A 26,783-nucleotide genomic window follows, 5' to 3' on the forward strand; every position below is an offset into this window, starting at 1 on the left:
TGAAAATATACATATGTTTTAAATAAATTCAAGCACATGAAGAACTGCAAAAAGCTACCCATGATTTGATCAGTTAGCATTTCAATTATAGCACAGCACTGACTATACTAAAGAAAGGAAAGAAGACAAACCCTCCCAAGTAAAAATATTACTTTTATGTAGAAAATATAGATCGTGTAATGAAAACCTTACCCTATACCCAGCTTATTTTGGAGTTATGTCACAAGTACAGATAAGGGACAAAATCAGTGATTACTGTGACAAACGAGAAAAATACGGCAAATATTTTTCATATATGCCGTAGGAACAACTGACATAGTTCTCCGCATCAGAAGAATAAGGCATTTAACTGCATTTAGCATGTAACATTATCTTGACCAATAATGAAAAGTGGAAACTGATCACCATGTGCAAAATGGGAATGGAAGGTTTGATTAGTTAAGGGTTGTTTTGTTGTTGCTGATTTTCTGTTTTGTTTCTGTATTTCAACTTGTTTCTGCTCAAAACAGTACATAACAAAGATCCTGTTACTTAATTCTTGATTTCTAAATTATCACCTAAAGGTTAGATGACCTCAATCAGATCACAGGTTTCAGATCACAGTGTATTGTCCAAGGACACCAGCAGAAGAGGGAGGGAATAAAATGACCTAGAGGCAAAAAATTTGCAGAAATAGACTTCATGCTAGGAAGAACCAGGCAAAATACTAAACAACACTACCAATGACTCATAGCTCTTAAAATACTTAAACTTATTTATCATATCCATGTTTATTTTATACTCACCACTAGTTCTGAACTCGTCTGAAAAGTTTCAATGTAAACTGAGTAATGCTGGTCATTCATCTGGTTTAAGATGGCTGTCATGCATGCAACAAAATGACTCTGAAAGAAAACAGAAAGCAATCAATAGAAAGGTAACAGATCTAGATTACTTTAGATATTGGACTGTAGTCTAGATCTGAAATGTTCCAAATGCCTAATAAATCTTTTTATGAATGTTAAAATAAAATCAAATGCAAACATTCATAAACTCAGATGAAAGAAACATACTGTGAAATCAGAGTTCAAAAACTACCCTGGCAATAGGCCATCTCTGGAGAAAAAAAAGTGGCATCATTTATGACAAAGTACTTGGAAGCACATAGTCTGAGCTGTACTTACATATAAAGTGCAACTAAATATTACCCAAAGACTCCTGAAAAGCAGGTGGTATTTCCTAGGATTCTACCATTATGAATTCAGAGGAAGAAAAGAATACTGTGATCAAAAATTTCTAATCATAGTAGAAATAAAGGCTATGGTATTGTACAGGAAGAAATACTGCAAGAAAGGATGAATTTTATAGGCACTGAAGTAACTATTACTGAACTCTAAATCTTTGGTAGAATACTTTTCTCTCTCATAACTTCCCTCAAACTTCCTCATAAGTAAATGTTTTATTTCCCTCTATTTCTAAAGCTGAAATGATGCAATATATAAAATGATTCATAAGGCTGGGTTTTCACTGCCACGGACTGAGACTAACAAAGATACTTCTTAGCTCTCAGTAATAGCATGCTTAATCATTGTTAGTTTTCCTTTAAGATAGTGAAGAATCCTCCTTACCGATACCTTTTAATTTTCTTAATTAGTGTTTTAGGAGTGAATCTGCTTTAAATGCTTTGATTCTATTAAAATAAGAGAATCTGAAGGAAGTAAGCATGCAAAATAGTTTTCTAGATTGATTTGACTTTGATTCTTTCATCATGCAGGCTTAGAAGTGTCAGAAGTGACTCCCCACAGTCCCTCTAATCCGAAGCTCATTTCTCCTTCAGATCAGATTCTCTGTTGAACTCTGCTTTGCTTTACAGTTCTGCTGTGTCAGAAAGTCAAAAAATACATACGTTACCAAAGTATCAAACATGCAGACTGCTGTCCACAACCATTTTGTCTACTAAAGGGAAACCTCCTTTAACTTCAGGTTATGGCCACTAGAGGTCTTTTACTTTCATGTTAGCTGCTGTTCAGTTTGTACTGCCTTTTTTTTATTTATTTATTCCTGCGTGAGCAGATCTAGTACACTTCTTGCATATAAACAGTGACAATTACAATACAAAAGACCTATTATACCTTATTTTGGAGTAACATTAGAGCTAGTGAGAGGCTTATCTACTTTGTAAGACTAAGAAGACATTTCCTGTGGGTACACTCAAAGATTTCAGGTAAGGTATCGTGTGTTCTCGGGTACTGATGCTTTTCTAAAAAGAAATGCTGTTTTTCCTGCAGTAGAAGTTCACTTGAACAGTTGTGAATCAGAAAAATGTCTCCTGTTATGTTAAATTTATAAGAGGAAGTAATAATGAATTGCAAAGGATGCAGTAATGAAACTGTTATATTTTTCTTTCTGATGTCTCGATTTTGGGGAAAAAAATTTTTTTTGAAAAGAAACCTGACAGAAGTTGAAGAATATTGTACATTTAAAACAACCTTTATTTTTATTAAACTTATGCCACAAAATGCCTTTCTATACTCATATTAAATAATCATTTATTGAAATAAGTAGGATTTCTTTACAAGCCTTGAATAGATCTATTATGTTGCTTAAAGGCATAAAGACATGAAGAAGGTTATTTTTTGTTGCTCTTGTAAACCAACTTCTAAAATGTGTCTAGCTATATCTGTTATTATGGTACAGCATGAATGCCTAATCTTAATCATCATGTACTGTATTTTTTAATTAATAGATCATATGTTTTAATTACTAAAAAAAGCCAGAAACAAAGATCACACATTACTATACAGGTACTTTACACCCACCTATCAAATTCATATTAGTGTGACTTAATGCTACATTACAAATAAAAAGGTGACAGCTGGTTTGCTACTAAAACTTATTCCATCATTTCCAGACATCTCTAAAGCACGAAAATATACCAATACAAATTAATCTCTAATAATTTTCTTGTCCACAGTCTCAGCTATTAGAAACTAATTGCCTGCCCCTCCATAGGTTAAATGCTTGCCCCTCCCCTTCTAAAACTGAAACACCAGCAATAAACATTCACTTCTCAGATGCAGCCTTGGATTATTCAAGTATTTGTGTTCTCTCAGCTTCACCATGAAAACAGCCTCATTTAGGAATATAGAGAGCTGTGATCAAATCTGCAAATCTCTATGCTCTTAAATTCTCCCATGCTGTTTAAGTACCTGCTACTAAAATATGCAAAGAACATGAAATGCTTGAAAAGAGTGATTTTCAGTTCTGCACAGTAACTACCTACGACACTTTGAATGAATACTGCATGCTCACTAGATAGAAGAAATTTGGAATCAAGCACAGCCTACAAAAACAATAGTCTAATGCTGAGGATTTAAAAGTTTATTCAATTAAATCACGTATTATGTATAAGGATTGAATGGTGTAAAAAAAAAAAAAAAAAAAGGTTGCACAAAACAAGATGAAGTTCAAGCAGAAGCCTAGAAAGTCATTTCAGCTGTGTTTAGGATTTATCCAAGGAATTAAAGCAGAGAGGCTGCTTAAAACTAGGTCAAATGTGTAAAAAAAAAGTATCAAGTAAACACTCTGTTGATGAGAGAAAACTAATAATAGGAGAAATTATCACAAATAACAATGGAATATTGTGTACTTTTTCAAAGAGATACAGTAAGAAGGATGTTTTCCAATTTTAAAACATTCATACACATTTAGATATAAAAGAATCCAGGAACAGAAGCAGCACTGAATTCTAATTTTGAATTAATAAATTGGTTGATATGCTTTCAAAATGTGATTAAAAATACAAGTAAAGAAATGGATCAGGAAATAAATAACATTTCCAGCTGGAGTAGGAGTACAAAGTAAATGGGAAGTCAAATGAAAATAAGACACAGGAGAAAATGTCTCAGGAAATAATCAAATTTCCTGTCTACTAAAAAAAAAAAAAAAAAAAGAAGCAGCATTATTATTATATCAAATTCATCAAATTTTAATGAATTATAATGCTGGCTTCCTTTACTATAAGCACTGGAAAAGTTTAGCTAAAGTAAAAGAAATTGGTTATTAAGGTGAATATGTGAATATTAGCTGTGGATATAACGTGCACAGAAGAAGCATCAGAAAAATATTGGGGTCATATGAATAAGACAACAAACTTCAACACCTAGCAACTAAATCCCAGCATACTTTATAATAGCAAATGGTGACAGGTTGCCGTAGTAACTTCAGATAATACCAGCACCACAAGAATAAATACAGTAAATGCACCAGGAAAACAAACAGCAACAGAAACATGGTAGAATGAAGCTCCACTTCAGTACTAACGTAGAAGTATTTCAGTGGCTATTCTGAGAGTAATTTTTGTGTAGGTGGACTTCTGCAATGATGAAGGAAGATTTCACATACTGAAATAATATTTACCCTCATTAACAGAGAGATTTACCAACACAGAGCCACAGTGTAAAGACATAACGCTGTGTACATTATCAAAAAGCAAAGAAAATGTAAACATGAATAATTTCTAATAATTCAAGTGCTTTTGGTGGCCAAAGACACTGCAGTTATATTTACACCTGCTTTTTAAAAAAAGCTTGATGCTTAAGTGTTCACCTTGCTTAGATGGTGCTTTCTTTGTTCAATTATTTTCTTCATTCATGTAATGTAGCCAAAAGGACATGCAACTATATAAGTAGTAGGTTATCAGACTGAAAAGGACAGGAAAATTTTGTAACACAATGAAAGAGTAACAGCAGCTGCTCTGTAAGATTTAAAAATACGTAGTAAGCTAGACAATCAAGGCCGCTCTGAAATTACTTTATTTGACTTCATCAAGCATATATAAAAGCACTGAGACAAAGTTTTATGGCATGACAGCAGCATGATGTTTTTAGAACACACATCCTTCAGCATTTTGCTTTTAGTCTTTTTAAAAAATATTTTGTTGATTTCCCAACAATATTCAAAAATAAAATTCTGTACAATTATTTTACTGCAGCTGCAATTTGTTTCTGTAAATCCAACCCAGAATTTCTACAGTTCATAGCTAGGATAAAGACTGAATTGATTGATCCTATGAGTAAGTCTTGAAAATACTATGAGTTGTAAAATGTACTGCTTTTCACAGACAGTATTCCACAAAACCATCCACAAGACACAAAATACAAGCTGTCAAAGAATAAGATGAGCAATATTAAGTTTTTTTCTCATTCAGAAAAAAATTATGTATTGTACTAAAGTTTGGTTGGCCTTTTGCAGTTGGTAAAAGAACTGAAACAAATAAAACAATGGGATGTGCAGGATCTAGTCCTCTAGAAGTGTAACAGCAGGAAAAAAACAAACATTAACAGGGTATTTCCAATTGTATAATACTACAAAATAAAGCACACAGTCAGTGGAGATCGACTACTAGGCCTAGAAGAAATGGCTTGAATTAAGCAATTTATTCTTGCATGTACAAAAAGTTAAGCAAAGAAAGAGCAATAGCATCTTTTATTTCTAAACTATGTACTTTAAATCTACACATTTTGAGAAGACAGATGTCTTAAACTGGTGATTCACTTCTTTAAAACAGAATAGAGCCAGCTCATCTGTTCCCAGAACTCAGCCACCCTTTAATTCATTTTGTTCCCTTTCAGCTGAACTAAACATAAGACAAGAACAGAAAAATTAAATTTAAAAGCTCAACTGCACAATCACAGATGATGCTACTACAATGTATTTTTGAATGGTCAAAGTAAGGCTTTATCAGAAAAGTTACCCTTAACATTGATAGAAGCTTCAGAAACTTGCCTCTTGCTTTCAAGTAGTCTTACAGAGAAAATCAGGCGCAATGAAAATAGCTCTCCAACAACTCCTATCCATTGTATTAACAAATCGACAAACTTGCACATAATTACAATTTAATAAATAGTAAATTTCTAAGAAATGCACTAACAGGTATTATTGTCAATTAAATACGGTGGTTTTTTTAGCCATTACTATTTCAGTAAAAGTACAACTGTACTTGAACTTCCCAAATCCAACAATTTTCATCAAAAGTCCATGAGAATCACACCAAATCCTGCAGACATTGATGGAAAGAGACTTGAAGTCTGTATAACAGCATACATTACTGTTGAAGAAGAAATCTTAGTTTTCCCAAGGTACACAAACCTTGGGAAATGGAACATTAGTAATGAAACATTAGCAGTCACCAATATTTAGGTTTCTATTAGGCTGGGATTAAAAACAGCACTGCCTTCCCTGCTTGGATTAATCCTTTTGCTAGATCGCAGTCTGCCTTTGTAAAGTCTAGTGCTATTTTGTCATTAGGTATAGCTAAGCTAGCCAAAAAAATCCACACTACTCCTTTTCTTTTTCTTTTGTTTGTTATTTTTTTAGCAGCTGAAACACGGAGATAAAGTCAAACTGCTGTATGTGAGGAGCCTGGTGCTAGTTCCTGATATTTATATGTATGCTGCTGTCAAAGTGCTCTCAGTTTGGCAGCTCTAATTGTCATTTGTCCCTTTCCAAATTAAGAACATTGAACTGGTACTCTGGTAACCAGTTTAACTTTGTAAAATGAGCAATAAAACCAGGTTAGAAATTGAAAGAGGTATAATACCGTTGTGTTATCATTTTTGTTAAAGAAGGAACATTTGTCTTTATCTCCATATTTGTTATGCCTCTGATATTATCTGCATGTGTCTCCTGAACAGTTTTACAAGGATTTTTTTTATGGTTGGTTGCTGCAATAAACAATGTGTGGGAACATCAGTATATAGCTAACAAAATATACAAAAAAGAGGGCTATGATTTGAACTATTGCAACCTACACCTCCACTAAACACAATTCCAAATTAATACTATCAACTCCAGTATCAGGTTCAGAACTAAACTACTGAAATTTGTCATGGTATAAAGGATATAGAAGTTACACCTGAAGCTATTTCTGAAGAAATAAAGTAATAATTTTAAATTAAAAAAAAAAAAAAAAGCCTATAATTTTGTGAATATGACATCACTGCAAAGTCACTAATGCAATGTACTGCTTGTAAGGCATAAAGAGTAAAGGAAATAACTGTTACAAAATTACTGGCAATGCTATGACAGCCCCCAGAAGGACATCCCAGAGATACAAAACACAATAAAGGTGTTCTTCATTCCTGAAACACCAAAGTAGGGCTGGCCATATTACATACAATCACTAAATATGCAGACTGCTCTTTTCTTTTCAGACTCACTAACGATGCCACAATCGTGTGAAATACTGACTGCATAGGCTGTTCTGTATTGTCTTTAGAGGAGTCTTGGAAAGCACAGAGAAAGAGATTTTAAGACAGTTACTTAAAGTGATTAACTTACAGACTACTTTGTAGGGATTTGCCATCCTATGAGTAACACGATTCTCAGTTTATTTGTAGACTTTACTAAGTGTGTGCTATCTTCCTGTCTCCTTTGAAGTTTACTGCCTTCCCATGTGTAAAACTCATTTCAGACTACAAGGTATTTTTGAGAACACTTATTTCCATGCAGTTTTTGAGTATGCATATTTCAATCTTCACAACTCCTTCAAAATGTGAGCCTCAGAAAGGACTGAATTTCAAAACAAGCAACACTGAAAGACAAACCAGTGTCCCAACAACTCAGGGCAATGCAGATTTACTATAGAAATGATTATCAGTAATTAACTTCTTTAAAAATAACTTTGTTAACTAAAGCAAAATTTGCATTCATACCAGTTGTAAAAGCAAATGCAAGCTATCTGATATGAGGCAAAGAAGTTGTGGTGGTTTGGGGTGGGTGTTTTTGCCCTTGACATCACTTGGACATTTGCTTATGTTGCCCAGAGCAATTGCATGTTAATTTCTTCAGCAAGGCTCAGAGACCTCTGTGTTTATAGGTTTTAATCTCTCCTTTAGTGACCACATCAGTAGATTATAAAAGTGTGATCAATATCCTTTGTGTTCTGTCACCTCAGAAATGCATTATCAAGAAGACAATAAAATGCTCATCTACACTTCTGTGATTCTTTTAAAGATCAGATTGCAGCTCTCCTCTCTTAAAGGACTTGAAGACAGACTAGGCACAAGGCCTGCTTGATTCTAGCTGCCTTCAAAAAACACATATTGAAGTATCATCTCACCTTCTTCCTGCCATTGTACTGTCGTCTTCTTAATTTTCTTATAGAATTTATCATCTTGTTAAATGCACCAGAAACAACTCATTATCTTACTGTACTTTATCCTCCTAAAGTATGCAGCTGTACCTTTTCTTCCACTTATTTGTATATGCATAGTACATAACATGCTGAAAGATCCATAGTTACTGAGTTTCTGCCCCCAGCTTTAGAGCTCTCTGGTACCTCAATAAGATCCTCTAACCGCAGTCTCCCTTATTTATCTCAGCATTTTAAAACTAATATTAAGAGATTTTGCAAAAACTATCAAAATTCAGAGCTGAACACATCACACCACTTTGTTCAGAAGCAGAGGTACACAGCAGGTAGAAAAACTGTAAATCCACCTTCGCAGTATGTTTTTCAACTTGTCACCCTCCTCCCTTCAGTCATTAAGAGCCTTTGGGTTCGGCCGAATGCCCAGGCCCTGTTCAACTTGTGCCTTTTTCAACTTCCTGGATTCACAAATTAAAAACCTATCAATAAAAATAAGCATATTTTTTTCCTAAATATCATGGGGCAAAGCACTTATTTCTGTATGCTTAGAAATTGTTAGTACTGACACAATTTAAAACTCTCCTTACCTGAGTCAGCAGAAATGAAAGGATAAAAGAATAGTATTTTATAAAGTGTGAAAAATAAATCATCCACTTGTCTTACCCCAGTGGGACCGAATTTGAATGACTTGCCACCCTACTGCTTTGAAGAATTAACAGTACTTAGTCATAAATATTTTGAAATAATGCTGCACATGGCAATAATGCTATAACTTGGAATTCATACCTCTAGCAAACTGAGTTGCAGCACAGCTTACGTTCAGCGCCTGGGGCTCTTAATAGTGGGTGTGCTGGAAAGGCTACAATTGCAAGGCTACAGTACTTCCTGGCTGCAAATAACTGCAGTGCTTTATTTTCAAATCTTCTCCTAACAAATATTAAGTAATCTGGAAAACAACTTCTCTCTACCTTTTGAAAAGATAGCCAGGCAATAACTACAATTTATTTTTAAAGACACTTGTACTGCATAATCTGGACACCTCAGAAGCAACACTGAACTATATATAGGACATTAAAATAAAAAGGACAGAAGTGGGCTATAAAATGACAGAATAAAATCACAGAGAACTGAAGATACCAGCTGGTGAACAAAACTGAAAGCATGACTGTAAAAATTTGTCTTCAGAGTTTTCCTGAAAGCCTACACTATGGACAGTATGAAATAGATATTGAAATCTGCAAATGCAAAACCAAAGGAAGGGTGTTGCTAAGGCGCAAATAAACAAGTAATATCAGCAAGTTTTCTATTATGTAATCCTTGTTATTTAACTGTATCCATCATCATATATGCCAACATCATCACATTGGTGCATCTTGAGGTAAAATAACTCATAGCAGATACAGGCAATAAGGAAAGGTTTCCCTCTTGCTTTACTGTTCTCACCAATTCCTCTCAAGATTGGATAATTCCAGTTTATGATAGTTCAGGAGTGAAACAAAACAGAAGTTTTACATGAATTCCAGCTAACAATCACATCGACACTTATATCACTTATTCATTTCACAAAAATTGAAAGAGAAGGCATTCCAGATCACTAGATTGTTTTAGCAGGCTGCACTAAGATGGATAAAACTTGAGAAATGATTCCTCTGATACTGAAAAGCAGCCATGATCATAATTGACAACAGATTTTCTTAGGAGTTCTTCTCCACCTGCAGCTTTTCTCATCAAATAATAGAGAGGCTAACAGGAAATGCCCTTCTCTGTATATACCTGCCAAAGTCAATCAGTATGATTTCCATACCTCCAGCAGTAACTGTCAGCCAATTTCTGGTAATCCAGTCTCTAAACTGCCATAATTCAATTCCCTCACACTGAAATATTTTTCAGAATCGGAAGGTTAGAAAGATCTACAGCAAGGTATATTTAGCCTAGTACTTAAAAACTGCAACTAATGAGAGCAAAACATACTGTCACTTGCATTTCTGATGTCACCCACTTGCCTGCATGAATAGAGGTAAAAAAGCCTCAAGAGGTAGATTTTAAATTCCAGATGTTTTACCACGATGAAATAAGGCACAAGATTTCTGCATGGGTTTCCATTCTTTCGTAGGAAACCCAGAGTCATGAGAGAATGTGTTTAGGCAAGAACCTGCATGCTTTTTTTCTCTTACCATCTCCCAACATATGCAGGATGTTTAATATGTATGTGACAGTTGTCTCTTCCATATGGTTCACTGAAGGCAAAAAAATACTGCAATGACAGAAACAATTAAGTGCAGAAGTGAGACCAGCAACTTCTTTCTCTTTTCAAATGGCTTAGGTTAGAAATAGTCTTTCCTCAAATTCAAATGTTGTGCATGCAACCCACATACGTATAGTTCAATATACACAGTAGAGACATATAATTTCATTATGGTCTTTTCAAAATCCTGAAGCACAGCAATGACAATGCCATAAAGTTTTCATAGAAGGAGGCTTTTTTTTTCTTTTTTGTTACATATTTTGCCTTACTGCATTCTGCATAGTTATCTTTTCTGAAGGACACACAATCACTCTCATAACCTTTAATTAATTTAATTTAACATAATATGCAATACAATTTTCCTAGTACTTGAATTTTAGTTTTAGAGAACCATATATATTCCTACCTAAAGGTTCTGCAGCTCATAAATAAACACAAAAGAATCACATAGTATGTACAAGTGGGACAGAGATCATGTTTCTGTTTTGTAAAAGGAGCTTTACATACATCAAGATAAAAATAATCCCATTAAAGAAATAATGGCTTCTGTTTGTCCAAATCAGCAAGACTGAAACCGAGAGACACCTACTCTCAGTGTGCAAAGAAGAGGAATTCAAATTTAAATAAATGTTGCCAAAGTTAAACTGAACAGATATACTTTGCAACAACAATCTGAGTTTTTGTTGATCTGCCTCTATGCAGCTCTATTTCAGTGTACATTTACCAACTACACATTGAGCCATTTTAAAAGTTACCACTGCATGCTACAGCCAATATGCAGATCTAAAGGTGGGCTGTAAGAAAGGACAGAACCTTTAGCAGGGTCTGTTGTGATTGCATTAAGGGAAATGGTTTCAAACTAAAAGAGGAGAGATTTAGACTGGTTATAAGGAAGACGTTTTTTACAGTAAGGGTGATGAGACATTGGAACAGGTTGCCCAGAAATGTGGTGGATTCGAAGTCAGGCTGGATGGGGCTCTGAGAAACTGGATCGAGCTGTAGGTGTCCCTGTTCATTGCAGGGGAGTTGGGCTAGATAGCATTTAAGGGTCACTTCCAACTCAATTCTATGATCATACAGATCTCTGTGTAACACAAGATTCTCAGGTTAAATTAATCCCTGAAAAGATCAGTGTGGAACAAGCACTCTAAGAAATGTGAATTTCTTAATGAAATTATCTGTTGTAAGAAAAAGTTCATCAATTTTTGTTGCTCTGAGGATAGTAAAAAACAATCCAGAGGAATGATGGCGAGGGACTGTGTTACAGAACTAGCATAAGACACTTGAGATGGATTGGGTTTACTCTTTCTCCGTCTAGAAAAGTTGTAGACTAAGTAAACAAGTGTTGTAGACACTTTATAGGAAGAAATTCTGAACAGAAATGAAGGGATGTGAACCTTAGGGAAATAAAGTTTTGAATAAAACAAGTTCAAAAATTCAGACAAACATCTGACTTTGCAAGATGTTGCTATCTTTCGTTTGATACTCCACTAGTTGAAACAACACACTGGACTGGCAGGGAAATAAAAAACTACAAAAACTACAGGAGATATGAAGAAAATCATTTGGTAATACATGAGAAACTAATATTTGAAAGAACAACTAGATCTCAGAATTTTCAATTAAGGTAGTGGATATCAGGAGAAAGGTGCCAAAGCCCATATATTCAATACATTATATACGTAGGTCAAAAGTGAACCAGAAGTAATGATTCCTATTTATTTCCATGGAAAATGCAACAAAGAATGTAATAACATTACTTGATAGAGAACAGTCTCACCTACAACGAAACACTCTTTCAACACAGTCACCACTGCTAGCTATGCATCTTTTGCCAGCGATGAGCAAAGAGCCTGCGTGCTGCACTCATAAAAATCTGCACCTGAGGAGGTGAACCATAGTTGCAACAGCTGAAAAACACTACTCACCTCCTCACTGTGCTCATATCTACTGCTTGGTCTCCACAAATCTTCAAAAAACATTGACGAATGCCAGTGGGTACCATTTTTTCCACATGGAGGAATTCAGTTTCACCTCTTTGATTCACATGGACTTCCATGTCATACACTGCTGTCTCAGAATGCCCCTCTGCTTCCATCTGTTGCACACCATCAAAATGGAATACTGGAGGGAAGATTCAGTCTCTACTGCCATCCCACTAATATCCGTCTCTGACACGGTGAGCCAACAGAATAAAACAGAGGGTGTTTCCTTTGGAGCAGCCCTCATACCTTTCCCACAGCAGTCTTAAAGACACACCTTTCCTCTTAAAGAGAGGTAGCGAGAAGACAAACTGTGACTCTTTAAATGTAGTAATGTAGTTTTAGATTGCTGGCTTGTTAAAGCTACCCAACTGAAGAAAAAGGTGAAAAGATAAACTTTATTAACGAGAGTGGCTCTAATCAAAGTCCTGAGGCCTGCAAAGCAATAATCTCTGAGCTGCATGTCTGCCTACACACAGGCTATCTGTATATCTATGTCTACATACAGATACACATATGTTGGTGTTTTATAAAGCCTGGGTGTAAATGTACAGTAATTTAAGGTGTAATATGTATGTCTACACTTTTACACAAACAGAAAGTGCTTCCAAATATTTTTTTCAATGAACAAGAAAATAGTAGAATATTTATACAAGAAAGAGCAGTGAAATTTTATGATATGAACCAGCTATTTGGGCACTTTCCAACTCACCAACCTGTCACATTGGATAACTTCCATCTCCCTGTAAGCACTCAAGCATTTCTTCAAGAGAAATTTCCCAGTTTTAAGTACAGCTACCTCTGTAAACACTGCCAAAAAAAAAAAAAAAAAGGCTTCTCAGCTGTTTATGTAGGACTGAATTTATTCACTTGTTATCAGTAAAACTTTGTTTAGATAATCTCCCTACAATAAATTTTGAATTGACAACCACTAATATATTCTCCAAAAGAGCTTTTTATAATCTATGAAATCTGTGTTTTTTATAATCTATGAAACCTTTTGTTCCAAAACACCCAATGGGCTCTATCATCTACGTATTCAGACGAGGTAGGTTCGATGTTGTTTGTTTGGTTTTTTTTAAAAGTAAAAATAACAGAATTTCAAGTAACATAGTTCTGAAAATTATCTTAATAAATAAATGAAAATCCTCACTGTTTTTATTTTTCACTGCATCTTCAGCACTTCATGCAGAAAGACATCCCATCATCTCAAGCAAAGTATAGCCAAGCCAGAGTCCATTTATATTCCTAAAACTTGCTCAGGCAAGACCATTTTTTTTTCCAAGGGTAAATACCATAGCACCTTCCCTACCTTGTCTCACCAATCTGAAGTAATCTTCAAATCTTGCTGTTTTATTGCTTAAAGACAAAATCCTATAATCTCTCCCACTGCTAAAGTCTTCTCTTTTTGAAGTTAGAAAGTTGCATCATGTATTACTGATCTATAGGAAATTCTCCTCTATATGCATCCCAATCCCATCTTCAGGTGGTTCACTGAACGTACTAGCAAGATTTGAATAAATAAAGAAAGAAAACTGTGGTCTTTGGTGCTCAGGTAAAGTTTGTTCAGCATTACTGAAACCATTGCAGGGAACCTTTAAGCACATACAGGAATACAAACAGAGATCTGTGGCATTTATCACGGTCAGAACTAGATTTTCTATGCATTCATCAAAAAGAATAAATAACAAAATACTACCCAAGACAACATATGCACTGGAGAAATCTCCAGACACAAAACTATGCTACACAAATTATTTCATCTTTCTCAATAACAAATGTATTCACCTTCATAGACAGCATTTTGCTTTATTCTGCAAGACTCAAAGAAAGAAGACTCCTTGCTGTGACTGATGAACATCCCTGTACACGTAGAGGTCATTTAAAAAATCGCTCTCAGCAGCTTCAAGTTTCCTCCTTTCTGACAGCTTTTTCCTGTATTTCATTACAGTAGGCAATTTTGTACTGTGGGGGAATTTTTTAATTTGTAGGCTCTGCACCTTTCATACATTTTCAGTTGAAAGTATTTCTCTCACAAGCCTGCTTGCAGTTTGTCTATACTCTCAGTACATCTTCATCCATGCTCTTATGGAAGAAACTATGTAAAATATTTGTTAAAACTTCTATTCTTAAAGGCTTTTTCAGGAGAGAATTTCAATTTCAAATTCAATTCAGAATTTCAAGAGAATACTTTTGTTTCAATCCCAATGAGATACTGCAAGCAAATGTTGTGAAAGCATTAAGATCTGCATACGAAGTTACTCACTGCATGACAGACTGTCCTGGTCATGCACAATTTTCACAAGCAACAGATATTTGTTTTCCACTTTCTGTCTTTGAATATTAACACCATAAAATAAGGAAATTAAGTCTCACTTGAGACTCTAATTTCCTCAGCAGCTTTTAAATTTTAGCAATTTGAGGGAAAAATGGTGACTAGAAAATAATGAGACAGGGATATTTCATGTTAACATCAGCACCTAAAGGTGGTGACTGCCTCAGTTCAATATATGATGAAAGAACTAGGCACTGCTTATTTTGTAGGTTTGAAAGGCAAGGAAAATCACTGCAGAGTGTCTATCTACGTGGTCAAAATAAGACTAAAAATCTGAACATTAAAGTTGTCATTTCAGAATTCTGCCATTTTGGAATTAAGACTGAAGCTCTAACAGAATAAATATGGGCAACTTTTAAAACATTAAATTAATGATATATTGTGAATAAAATCACTACAGAAACATAGAATCACTGTATTTAGGGAGGCCACATCAAGGAAACTAAAGTTGCCTTTGGCTGTAATTTGCAGGGTCAGAGGCATTTCTGAAAATGCTGATGTTCTGGCTTTCTATCCGAGATTTCCAAAAGTGAAGCTATCAAGCACAGCAACACAAAAGGCCACAAAAATTCTTTGGCTTTCACTAAAATTCCCAGTCCTACTTCCTTTATAGTTTTTAAGAAAGTTCTATGAAACTCCCACAGTTCATACTGATGTTAGAAACACCTCCTGACAACGTTCCTTGTTCCACCATTTCCTCTCTCCTTCTGACCAAAGAGAAATAAATTCCAATCAGTATAAGCCTTTTTTCTTTGCCCCTTGCTAATTTCACAAACAAATTACTCTGTTAAAAGATCAAGTCAAGCATTTTGCTTAAGGAATGGAAAGCAAATAGATTCTCAAACAACCTGAAAGCATCACTAAAGTCTTTCAGAAGATCAAACAAAATAACAAAGTTAACAAAACAGTGATGCCCCTATCTGAAAGGAATGGCTTAACTGAGAAATTTGCAGTACAATGATAACAAATAAATACAGCTAGGATTCAATTTCACTATCACCATTAGCTTTAGTAACTTTTGAATAGATTTCAACGAATAATTCTATGTATCTTAAGGAATATAACTCTTACAACAGATAACTGTGAAGTGTTATACACTTTTATCTGTACTTTGTTTAAACTATTAATGACTGTTCCAAGGCATGACAGAAGTTGTCTAATAGTACCTTCCAGCAAATTCTGGAGTAAACTTTCCAACAGAATTGTAACACTGGACTTGAACAGCACCCTACGTAGCTAGGCAGCTAACAGCTTATACCTGAAGAGATATATTTCAGCTTGGGTCAGTACTCAAACTGATCTAAGTCCATGAAAAAACACATAGGAAAAAAAAAAAATCACACTAGTTTAAATTACTAATATGTTTAACTTATTAGTAGTTAGAAGTCCCAACCAGTGTTCATCCCCTTATGCTGTTTGTACCCTAACTACTTGCATTGTGTGCAAATAATTAGGGTACAGCTCTTTGCCTAAAACATCAAAATCCACGACTTGATTTTAACCATGTAAACACATGATGCAGTCCGTCATAAAGAAAACAAATATATTTCCCAGATATTTAACCACCAAGAAAAGCACTTCTAATGAAGATCAGTATTGTTGCATACTTGCAGCTGGCGTTTTTCACCAGTGTCCTAATATAACAGGATCAATCCAAATGAACAAGTCTCTTACACATTCTGCAAAGCATTCTATATAAACATCAGTGTTGTGACTTCACACTCTTTCAAAAAGTTTTACTATTCAGATGGATACATTTTACACAAAGTGTGGTGCTACGCACTAATGACATGCTCAGCCTGATCCAATCAAGTTCTACATGGAACAACTGCCTGGAAAGTTCTTTCTAAACCCTACACAAGTCTAAGTGGAAACCTGACAGTGAGGTGTTTAACTGAGCCAACAGGTCCTTTCATCAAGCCATGAGCAAGTTGCAACTCCAGCTGAATATACACAAAAACTTTTCCACATCTTAGTCCATAAATGCTTCAAGAAAACACTATCTCCTAAAATCCTATGAAATGTCCTTTTACAAGATGGTAAGATTCAAACAGGAAGAGAATGAAAAGTAACACATCAAGGAAAAGATGAAGCACATTTCTTACACTCCTGGAATGCCTGTGGTGCTAAAAGGGGCACTGAGAACATGAAAAAAATAACAAGACTATTAGTGTTCCTGAGTGCTTGAGCCAGGGATTGTAATACATTTTACGACAGTTCTTTGTGGCTACGAAATGTTGCACCATCCATAACTGGGAAAAAAGTACACTGAAATATCTGAGGTCAGCATTTATTTTCAGATTTATTGACAGGTGTTTATTGCTGTTTTTTTTTCTTGTATAATTTGCAGAGAGTGCTACAAGATGTTTACATAATGACTTCTATTATTTTATTCTAGCCTTGCAAAATCTCCTGGTAACCTGATGCTGCTATAAAAGAGCCTGCTATAAACATGAAAATGACATTAAATTAGAGGTGAAACTATTAAAAATAATTCTGCAGCCCACTGGACTGTGATGAATTTGTCTCTGCCCTTACTGAACATAAAAATGCTAAAAAATAATAGCACCATAAACTCCACTGGGGTTTCTTATATAATAAAAATTAAATCTGTTCATTAAAATTCATCCTAGAATGACTTACTACAACTGTTGCCCTAGATATTACCTTTGAGAGAATACTAAAAAAGGAAAAGATGGAACAACATTAAGAACTTGGAAAATTAAATAACCACTAACTTTCATAGGTTCCTCCAAAAGTAATGCCTCCTATTTATTTCCATGGAAAATACAGCAAGGAATGCAATAACATTAATTGATAGAGAACATTCTCACCCACAAAACATTCTTTTTCAACACAGTCACCACTCTTAGCTATGCGTTTTTGCCAGTGATGAACAAGAGCCTGCGTGCAGTGCTCATAAAAGTCTGCACAGTGCTGGTAACCACTGCTGCTGTCACCACTGCTAAACACACAAACCACCTCCTCCACTGTGCTCACATCCCTGTTTGGTCTCCACAAAATGTTCAACAACTGTTGATAAATGCCAGTAGGTACCATTTTTTCCTCATGGAGGAATTCAGTTCCATCCCTATGCTTCGTATGCACCTCCATGTCAGAGCCATTGTGCCACACTGTCCCTCTGCTGTCTTCTGTCACACAGCAACACAATGTAATGGAATACTGGCAGGAAGGTTCGGTTCAACCTCTACTGCTGTACAGCCAACATAATAAAACGGAGACATTCCATTCAGAGCAGCCCTTGCACTTTGTACTTTTAGATTTAAAATTTTAATTGCACTTTGGATAAAATATTTTTCATCGAGCTTTTAAATTTTAATGTAATACAATGATGAAGCAAATAAAAATATTCCAAATATTCCTCTAGCAGCATATTACAGAAAATAGGTTTTACACAGGATTAAAAAAAAACAAATCAAATGTGACAAAGTCACTCAGTCACAACAGCTCTATCAAGCATCACTGTATCTGAAACGCTTAAATTCATCTGTTTAATCTTTGGTAGGTAGACCATCTCAAAGTGGCAAAATAATCTAGAGTGAACAAGGAAGTTTGAAGTGCTGATGCTCAGAAGGAAGGTGATTATGCTAATCGTTTTCTTGCCCTCATAAAATGCTTTTAGCCTAGTGATTTACTTGTTTCTTAAGAAAGTCTGTTGAGAGTCCTTTTCCAAGAAACACTAAAGTGGAATACTACTGTCACACTGTCATTAAAAGAAATAAAAAATATTTTTTAAAAAGAAGACAAGCAAAATGGAAAATTAAGGTGTCAAACTATAAATGAAAGAATTTGAAAACCAGATAAAATATTTAACTTTTTCCTCAAATTGCAACCAGTGAATGAGGAGATTGGAAGAAATCACTGTTAATTCAGGAAACAAACAAACAAAAAACCCAAAACAACAATAACAACAACAATAAAAAAAACAGAAAACCACCAAACAATTCACAAGGCCTTTCCCGAGATGTGATGAGCAGCTGCCTAAGGAAGGGAAGGAATAAGAGAGCTGAATGCAAGGTCAGTTACGAAAACCTAGCATCCATTAATTTAATTGGGAATTAAAGTAGTCTCACATTAAAGTAGTCTATCTGCCCGGAGCAGCTGTGGTGGGATGTAGGGAATGTTACTGCAATATTTGGATCAGTTCTCAAACAAAATTGTAAAAAGGCTCCAGTAATTAGTAAACAATATGAGAACTCAGATCGTGGCACTAGAACTTTGTTTGCAGTAACAATTTGATGTTTCTATTGTGTTAACTTGTTTACAGTGAAAAAGCAGCATGGTGATTTAAGGTACTTGACACTGGTATATCATAAAAATATAATTTGTATTAATGTACATATTTGTTTACTGATATGTGACATTTATCTCTGCTCTGAAATCATCTGATACTTTCACTTTCTTCTAAAGCTTCATAATAGAATGGTATTGTATTATTAATTTACTTAAATTATATTGCTTAAAGTTAATTACATGGGGCTACATAAATTTGTTGATTACACTGTAATAAAATACCTTTCCCAATACATCCACCTCATTAAGTCCTCTCAGTTAAAGATGGTAAAGTTTGTGCAATGTTTAAAGAAAATATTACACTAAGACAATAAAAGTACAGGTAATTAAGCCACCAGTTGAACACAAATATGATTTCATGCTGGGAATTTAGACACAATATTAAGCACTTCTGTAATCATGAAAGTAAATCTCATTGAATTATTACAAATCCTCTGGCATATTTCCCATATTTTGCACAAATTTATTTTGTTACCCCAACTCTATTCTATTCCAGCAGCTAGCTTAATAGTCCAGCACTATTTGTTGCATATTCTGAATTTCAGCCCAAAATGTTGTGGAGGAGAGCTCACATTTGAGAGTGAGTCCATAGCATGGATTATTTCGGTGAGAATCAGCAAAAGCTGCAGTGAAAAAGTGCTGACTAATAAACATACAAGTTAAATATACATAGTTTGATCACAACAATATATGGCGTACACTCACCTGTATGTTCTAATTCAGGGGGCCATCATGAGTCTACATTTGTAACAATAGGGTTGCCAGCAAAATTCTATCAAAATATCTTACATCGATAAAAATATTCAAGTAATAAGATTTCTCATGGCCTATGTGGTTGCCAGTTATATGTGAAAGTGTCTGCACACAGAATGAAACGTGCAAGATAGATTTTATGGTTGGTGCCTTTATGTTCTCTTACTTCAGCACTAATACATCACATATTTGTTAGCAATGTTTTTTTACATGCATTTCTCATACCATAATGCACCATACATCAGTCACCTCCTCTTAATACATGGCTCACGTTCTTGGATGGAGACAACAATACTCTGCATCCCTTCAGCCACTGATGCATGTATCATTGGTGTGTTATAGTGTGACTGACTAAACTGAAGGAAACATCAGTGTTTTGTATGCATTTTTGGTTGATTTATGACATTTCATGAGGTGCTCCAAATTAAAAAAAAAAAACTTTCAGTTTCTATTATAAATCTCACCATCAAAGTTGCAAAACTACAGGAGATTGAGTTGTTAGAGACAGTAGAACAAGGTCATATCTGGTGATTTGTTCATCTACAGCTGTTGTCTTTTTACTTTCAGGAAATATTTCATGTTATTCTGCATTTGCTGGTTATTCAGATGGGACCACTCTTCTGAAAGTATTTACAAGACTTTCCCAAATGACACAGTACCTTGGATACAGATGGCCTCCTATTTGCATGAACTGAAGTAACAACTACACATAGTAATGCCTCTTACTGAACCCTGCTTGATCCTATGTTTTTATCTGGTCACAAGTGTTAGTTTAACTTTCAACAGTAAAAACACAGCTGAAGAAGAAAACTTTCTTTAAGAAGCAATTCAGTTTGTTATTAGTTAATATAATTTCATCAGTAAAACTATGCATCGGAAATGAAAGTGCCCCCAAAAGTTGCAACATCTGTTTAGTCAGGACGCGTGTAAGACGTGTGACTGATCTGTCATATAAAAAAAAAAGCTGGATTGCTAATGGAGAGGTGACTGACAAATAAGAGCCATTGGGAAAGCCATAAGACACAATGTGACCTTTAAATGAGTTGACTGTAAGCGTAGCTGTCTACTGTGATTCTGTAAAATGAAGAATCATGTTTGCTTCAGAAGGCTTTCTGCATTTTCCAGCTACAATAAATCTTTCCTTACATTTTATATTTAATATCTTTACCTTAGTGTTCAGTCTAATGAGCAATTAAATTTGAAAAAGAACAACAAGAAGAATGAAATGCTTATCTTGTTCACTAGCAAGGTGTTCATTTGAATCTAAGGTATACAATCATACGACAGAGTTCAAATGACAAATGTAATGTGCTTCTTTGCGACCCATTACTTGCAGACTTTAAATTGTGATTCAATGGCCCAGCAAAACATGAAAGTGCGCCCGGTGCTACTGAAGAGAAACAGTCTGGATTCATTTGATTTTATGAGACAGCCACATCACCGCAGAAGCAAATCTCAGCAAGTTCGTTTCAAGGATGATGGTATCAACACAGATACAGTAGATGTCACTGAACTGGATAATAATCCTGCCCAAGATATTGCATTAATGATTGAAAATACAGAAATATCTCAACATCACAAATTTTTATTACAACCTCCATCTTTTCCAAAGGCTCAGAAGGGGCTTCAGAATATTGCCATACAAACATCTCCTAGCCTCAGGAAACATTTCCCTGTTTTTAGAAGAAAAAAACTGTTGGTAAGCAAATCACTAACAGAAATGCCAAGTGACCCTAAAGACTGCATTCCAGTAAATGACAATCTTTCTGAACAAGACATTATGTCTTCAGACTTCTGTTACTTAAGAATAAGTAGCCATTTGGAAGATGGATTCAGGAACAGTAAGGTGGATGGTCAGTCAAGCCAAAGACTGCCAGAAGCACAAAGAAATGGACATGTCCAAACCCATGATTCCTCAGTAACAGAAAAGACAACTGCTTCTACACAGGTGCCTGAATACATTCATGTGAATTTTCCACAAAACAGTGATACTTCCATGGATGCATCAGACACGACCATGAATTTAAGTAATTTACTGCATTCGTCTAATTCTTCTACTATCATAAATAGTAATGAAAACAATGAAACCAGCATGCTGTCACCTATTTCTGAAAAAATACACCCTTGCTCAAGTGATTCCACTAACGACAGTGATTGTAAACCTCATTCTGACTCTTGTGAAACAGCTAACAGTGATTCTGAGTTACTTGTAGTCAGAAAAGATACAAGCAGTAAAGAAACTACTCCATTATCACCTCCATCAAATCAAAGTTCATCTCCTTGTTTCCTCAGAAACTATCTACAGACAGGAGAGAATAAAACAGATTCCAGCTGTGTGACAGTAACAAATGATGATCACACAGTAATGTCATCGACCAGCAGTAACGCATCAAAATCTGTTTCTACACTTAGTACTGAAACTGAGAAAAATTCTACTCTGTCTGATGTTTCCCAATGTAATGGCTGTTTAGAAGGATTTCACACAAAGTCTTATCTGCCAAGGAATGAAATAAAACCACACATCAACAAAGAGATTAGTGAAATAAATCAAATTCATTTGACACATGGTGAACTATGTGCTCTACAAGGCAAGCTGCAGTCTGTAGAGGAATCCTTGCTGTCAAACCAGGAGAAGATTAAAGTCCTTTTGAATGTAATTCAAGACCTTGAAAAATCCAGAGCCCTCAGTGAAGGGTACGGTGCATTTTAATATCACTAATTCATCAAAAACCTGAAGCAGATGTTATTGCTCTTTTAACGTTTGCTACTATATTTTTTTTCTGTGAAATACTCAAAGATGAGTTCGCAAAAATAATCTCATTCAGTTTTTGAGAAGTTTGAGCCTTTACAGAAAAGCAAGTCTCTTTATAGGTTGGCTTTAATTATCACTGCCTTTAATAAACTGAGCGAGAGACATAGTTTATTAGCACTCTTTGTTATTTAGATTTATGTTATCAGATACAATGCCAACACACAGCTGACAGTCTCCATCTAGCTAAAATCTCTCTGAAGCTGAACAACAAAACCCAACAGTCTAATGTATTAAGTAATATAACAAATCTATGGCAAGTCAGCTTTCTTTATCAAGGTCAGATATGCATTTAGTGCCAAAACAGACCTATTACTGAAACAGTTCATATCAGCAAAACCATGGGTCTGCTCGATATTAGTTCTGCTTTATCGAGCGAGCAAAAAAATTAGTGGCCAATGCACAACATCTGCAGGCTTTCATTGTTGGGACTGACTGTGTTGTTGGTTACATTTTGTTATATCACTTATATCCACTTAAAGGGAATGCCTTTAGAATAGAAAAAGGTAAAAGACCACATTAATTTTTTAAATTAATTTTATTAATTTAATCTTCAGTGTGTCAGGAAATCTTTGCAGGAACTGAAGGTCAGGGTTTAAAAGTTATTAAAGCTATGAACATAGAGCATATGAAGATTGTTAGCAAGACTCTTAGGAGTCTCATATTTTAGAATGACTGCTTTCTTCAGTATCAGTAGGAATGCATGATCTATATTTAGTTTTAGTGAACAGTCTCATATCTATTAGCCAAAGCCACAATGATTATTTATGTAACATATTCATGAATTATAAATAATATCCATACTACCCACACAACTCATGTCAGAAGACTCAGGAAGCATACATATTCATATGATGAAGTACAATATTAAATATTTCTGTGGTCAAATTACATATTAAAAATACACTATTAATGCTCTCCAAACCATTAACAACAGTTTCTGCTTACAGTAAATGTATCCTAGATGCATTTTAAAGTTGTCTTTTAAGATAACGTACTATTTCCATCAAAGAATTTTTATCTTCAGGGAAAAAAAAACAACAGCCAATGTATCTTTCAAAGAAACAAGCAAACAAGAATTTTGTTTGCTTTTTAAATAAAACTGTGTGCAGCCTAGGTTATCACACATATAGTTTTAGACACAGCGTAACTGGCTTAGTATGCTGTGTCTGGATGGGATGGAATTAACTTTTCCCACAATATCTCATATATTGCATAAAACAGCAGCACTTAGACACGTCAAGTAAATCATTTGTGCACAAGTGGCTTGTGCATCAAACTGGATCCCTCATGTTAGCATTGTATCATGTGTATCAATAGTATTTCCTGACTACAACTAAGGAATACACCTGGTGAGCTTATTTTTGTCTGCAACATGACAAAAAGGCTGCCCTGAGATATTTGTGCAGGTCCAATTGCACATAACAGTATGGACCACGACAATGACTTACCCACTTGACGAAACCCAGGTGTTTGCACATATTTTCGTGTGGGTAGAACAGGTTTGTGTGGCTGTTCAAAAACTTAGCAGAATATGACTGACTGGTGACAATCACGTATGTCAAAATTTTCTTACAAGAAAAAAAAAAAGGAAAAAAACTATTTTGAAAGAATGCTTGAAGATTTCTTACTGCCTGGAAATATTTGATCATAGAAGTATGTCAGTGTACTTACAAATACACATTACATGAACAACTGTTTGTTACAGGCGCAACTTCTACCACACTGGTCAAGACCTCAACAACTGCAGCACGTGTCAGAACACCGCATGTATAATTTACAGGTACCATGCCTTGCACAATTTTCTATTGACTGTATATCTCTCACAAATGTACAATACAGTGTCCAGCTCACAGCTGTAAAAGGTCTGTTATCATTAATCCTGTTTTTTAAAAAAGAAAAGGGAATATGTAAGGAACTTTTGTTGCTTCTTTTCTCCCCAGGTATAGAACAATTAGCACTGGTGTTATCAGAAGAGGATACTGTACTTTTGGAAATTCAAACAGAAACTTCCATCAAGGTTTCACAGCATTACTATTATTATTGTGCTTTGAAAACCTTTGAAGCTGTTTCTGATTATGAAATTCCATGTGTGTGTTAGATTTTTTGAGATAAAATTTCTGTCATAAATTTGGGTCTTGGAAAACATAAGCACAACATTCTCCAAATACCATTATACCAGTTCTTGTCTGTGTGTAACGCAGAACAGTGAACACGTCCTCCTTCTTAGTTCAGCAAAGGCTTATTTATTATTATTTTGAGACAGAGTACTTTGAGTCTAAATTACTTTACCATAAAGTTAAAGCATGAATTTGTACTCTGATGAACTTGGTAGTACTGTGTTCTGGAAACAATACCAATTCCAAGTGTTACATTCATATTAACACAGAGTCTTTGGTTTTCTGCCCATTAGCAAAAAGTGAGGAAGTACAAAGTCTCTGTAATACTGCACAAGTAGCTGATCCTCTCAGCAATGGATTTTCTAGGACCTCAATCAATTGGTAAATACACTATCCAGTCAATGCAAGCTCTATTATAAGTCAGAATACAAATCATAAGTTATTTGATTCCATAATATTGCATGGACTCTTCAAAGAATTCTGAACAATTGCAGCAGAATCAGACTGGGAGCCCACATTTCACCATTCCAGACTCCTCCCAGCACTGACCTATTTTGTAGACTTAAGAGAATGAAAAGTAAAATATGTGTATAGTCAAAATTTACCATAGTATTTTTTAGACCTCAAATGAAAAGATAACAAGTATGTATTCAAATCAAATTTAGTGGAGAAATTACAATGCCACTATTTTAATCCTGTATTTTGCATTTATTTTTGTTGTTTAAGGAGCATTTTAAAGCATGTGGCAGCTGATCAGCTAATGAAACAGTGGCAGATTACTGAAAATACATGCCAATTTTACTTTTATTTCCTTCATAATGAAAAAAAGCTTTGATACACACATCATATTATGGCATGTTGTGATGTTTTAAAAATTCATTAAAAAAAAGAGAAAATAGTGGAAGAACATGCCAGAAACTTATTATGAAGATCAAGAGTTGAAATTATACAAGACACAATGTAATTAATAAGCAAACTTGATTTGAAAGATCTCCCAGCATTTCTTTCTCTTCAAAGATATTCCTGTGTTCCAGTGGTTTTACATACTTGCTTGTTTTCATTTAGAAAAACAAAGGGTATTCTGTCTATTTCAAAGAGTATTGCAGGCTTTAGCTTCTGCCACCTTGTAAGCACTATGCTTTAAAGTTTTTTTATGGATATAAGCAGTAAATTATACCCACGTTAATGTGTTTTTCACACCACATTTTCTGCATAAACCAAATGTATTAAAAGCTTTATTTATTAAAGAGTTTAATATGCTTGTTCCATAAAGTCAGAATTGGACACGGCATTGGAAATTATTGCTCAAAATACAGTTCACTTGTGTGTTGAAGCCTTAAACCTTTGATAATAAGTTCAATATTTGCTTTTCTCAAAGTACTTGACATTTCACAAATTAAATACCACAACTTTTCTGGGATAAAAATTTCCAGTGTTCTCCACCATACACGCATATCTACACCATATTCCAGGAAGTTACACGCATTATCCAACAATATGGAGCTGGTCTGTATAAAAAGGAACAATAAAGACTTCCTTTATTCAGTCAGTGCCTCTGAACACCCCCTGAGCTGACAGAAGATACAACTTTTTGTTGGGTTCTGCAAGAACACACATTGCATAGAAATTCTGTAGAATATAGAAATAACCCTTTACCACGGGATACCTTCTCTCTGCAGGAGAATAAACTATGCTTCTTATGCTGCCTTTTCAGTTTACACAGTTGCAGTACAGGAAAGGTCTTGAGTAAGAAGCACAAATATATGAAGTAAAAAACAGAAGAAACAGTTAAACATGGAAGTGTCTTTTGGTTTAGTAGGTACTTCTTAATGCTAAGATTGCCTGGAGGCTTATAGAACAACACTTAGTAGAACACAAGCAAGAACACAGATCCTGCTTTGAAGAATTACTGGTTTTAAGAGAGAAAACATTAAAACAGAAGGAAATTTAATAATTCCCATTCTTATAGAAACGTCTCATAAGAAGCAGTAACAAAAACAATTTCTGAGTAACTAATATTTGATGTTCATTACATTCTGAAGGAAGTATTTGTGTTTATCAGGTTAATTCTAAACAAATCCATATAATGGGTTT

The 26,783-nt window shown here is 34.9% G+C and overlaps 2 protein-coding genes across 2 annotated transcripts in view; one reads left to right on the plus strand and one right to left on the minus strand.

Annotated features, from left to right (window-relative positions):
- Positions 1-26,783, minus strand: part of DOCK2 (dedicator of cytokinesis 2) — a 158,304-nt gene that overhangs the window by 64,909 nt on the left and 66,612 nt on the right. Inside the window, exon 28 of the mRNA XM_031598014.2 lies at positions 786-884. Coding sequence (XP_031453874.2) covers positions 786-884 — 99 coding nt within the window. The remainder of the gene's footprint in view (positions 1-785; positions 885-26,783) is intronic.
- INSYN2B (inhibitory synaptic factor family member 2B) overlaps positions 895-26,783 on the plus strand; it is a 31,608-nt gene continuing 5,719 nt past the window's right edge. Inside the window, exons 1-3 of the mRNA XM_031598015.2 lie at positions 895-2,203; positions 20,328-22,454; positions 24,278-24,352. Coding sequence (XP_031453875.2) covers positions 21,055-22,454; positions 24,278-24,352 — 1,475 coding nt within the window. The 5' untranslated portion in view covers positions 895-2,203; positions 20,328-21,054. The remainder of the gene's footprint in view (positions 2,204-20,327; positions 22,455-24,277; positions 24,353-26,783) is intronic.

The sequence above is a fragment of the Phasianus colchicus genome, chromosome 15, assembly GCF_987193195.1.
Source record: "Phasianus colchicus chromosome 15, bPhaCol1.hap1.1, whole genome shotgun sequence".
Taxonomy (NCBI): domain Eukaryota; kingdom Metazoa; phylum Chordata; class Aves; order Galliformes; family Phasianidae; genus Phasianus; species Phasianus colchicus.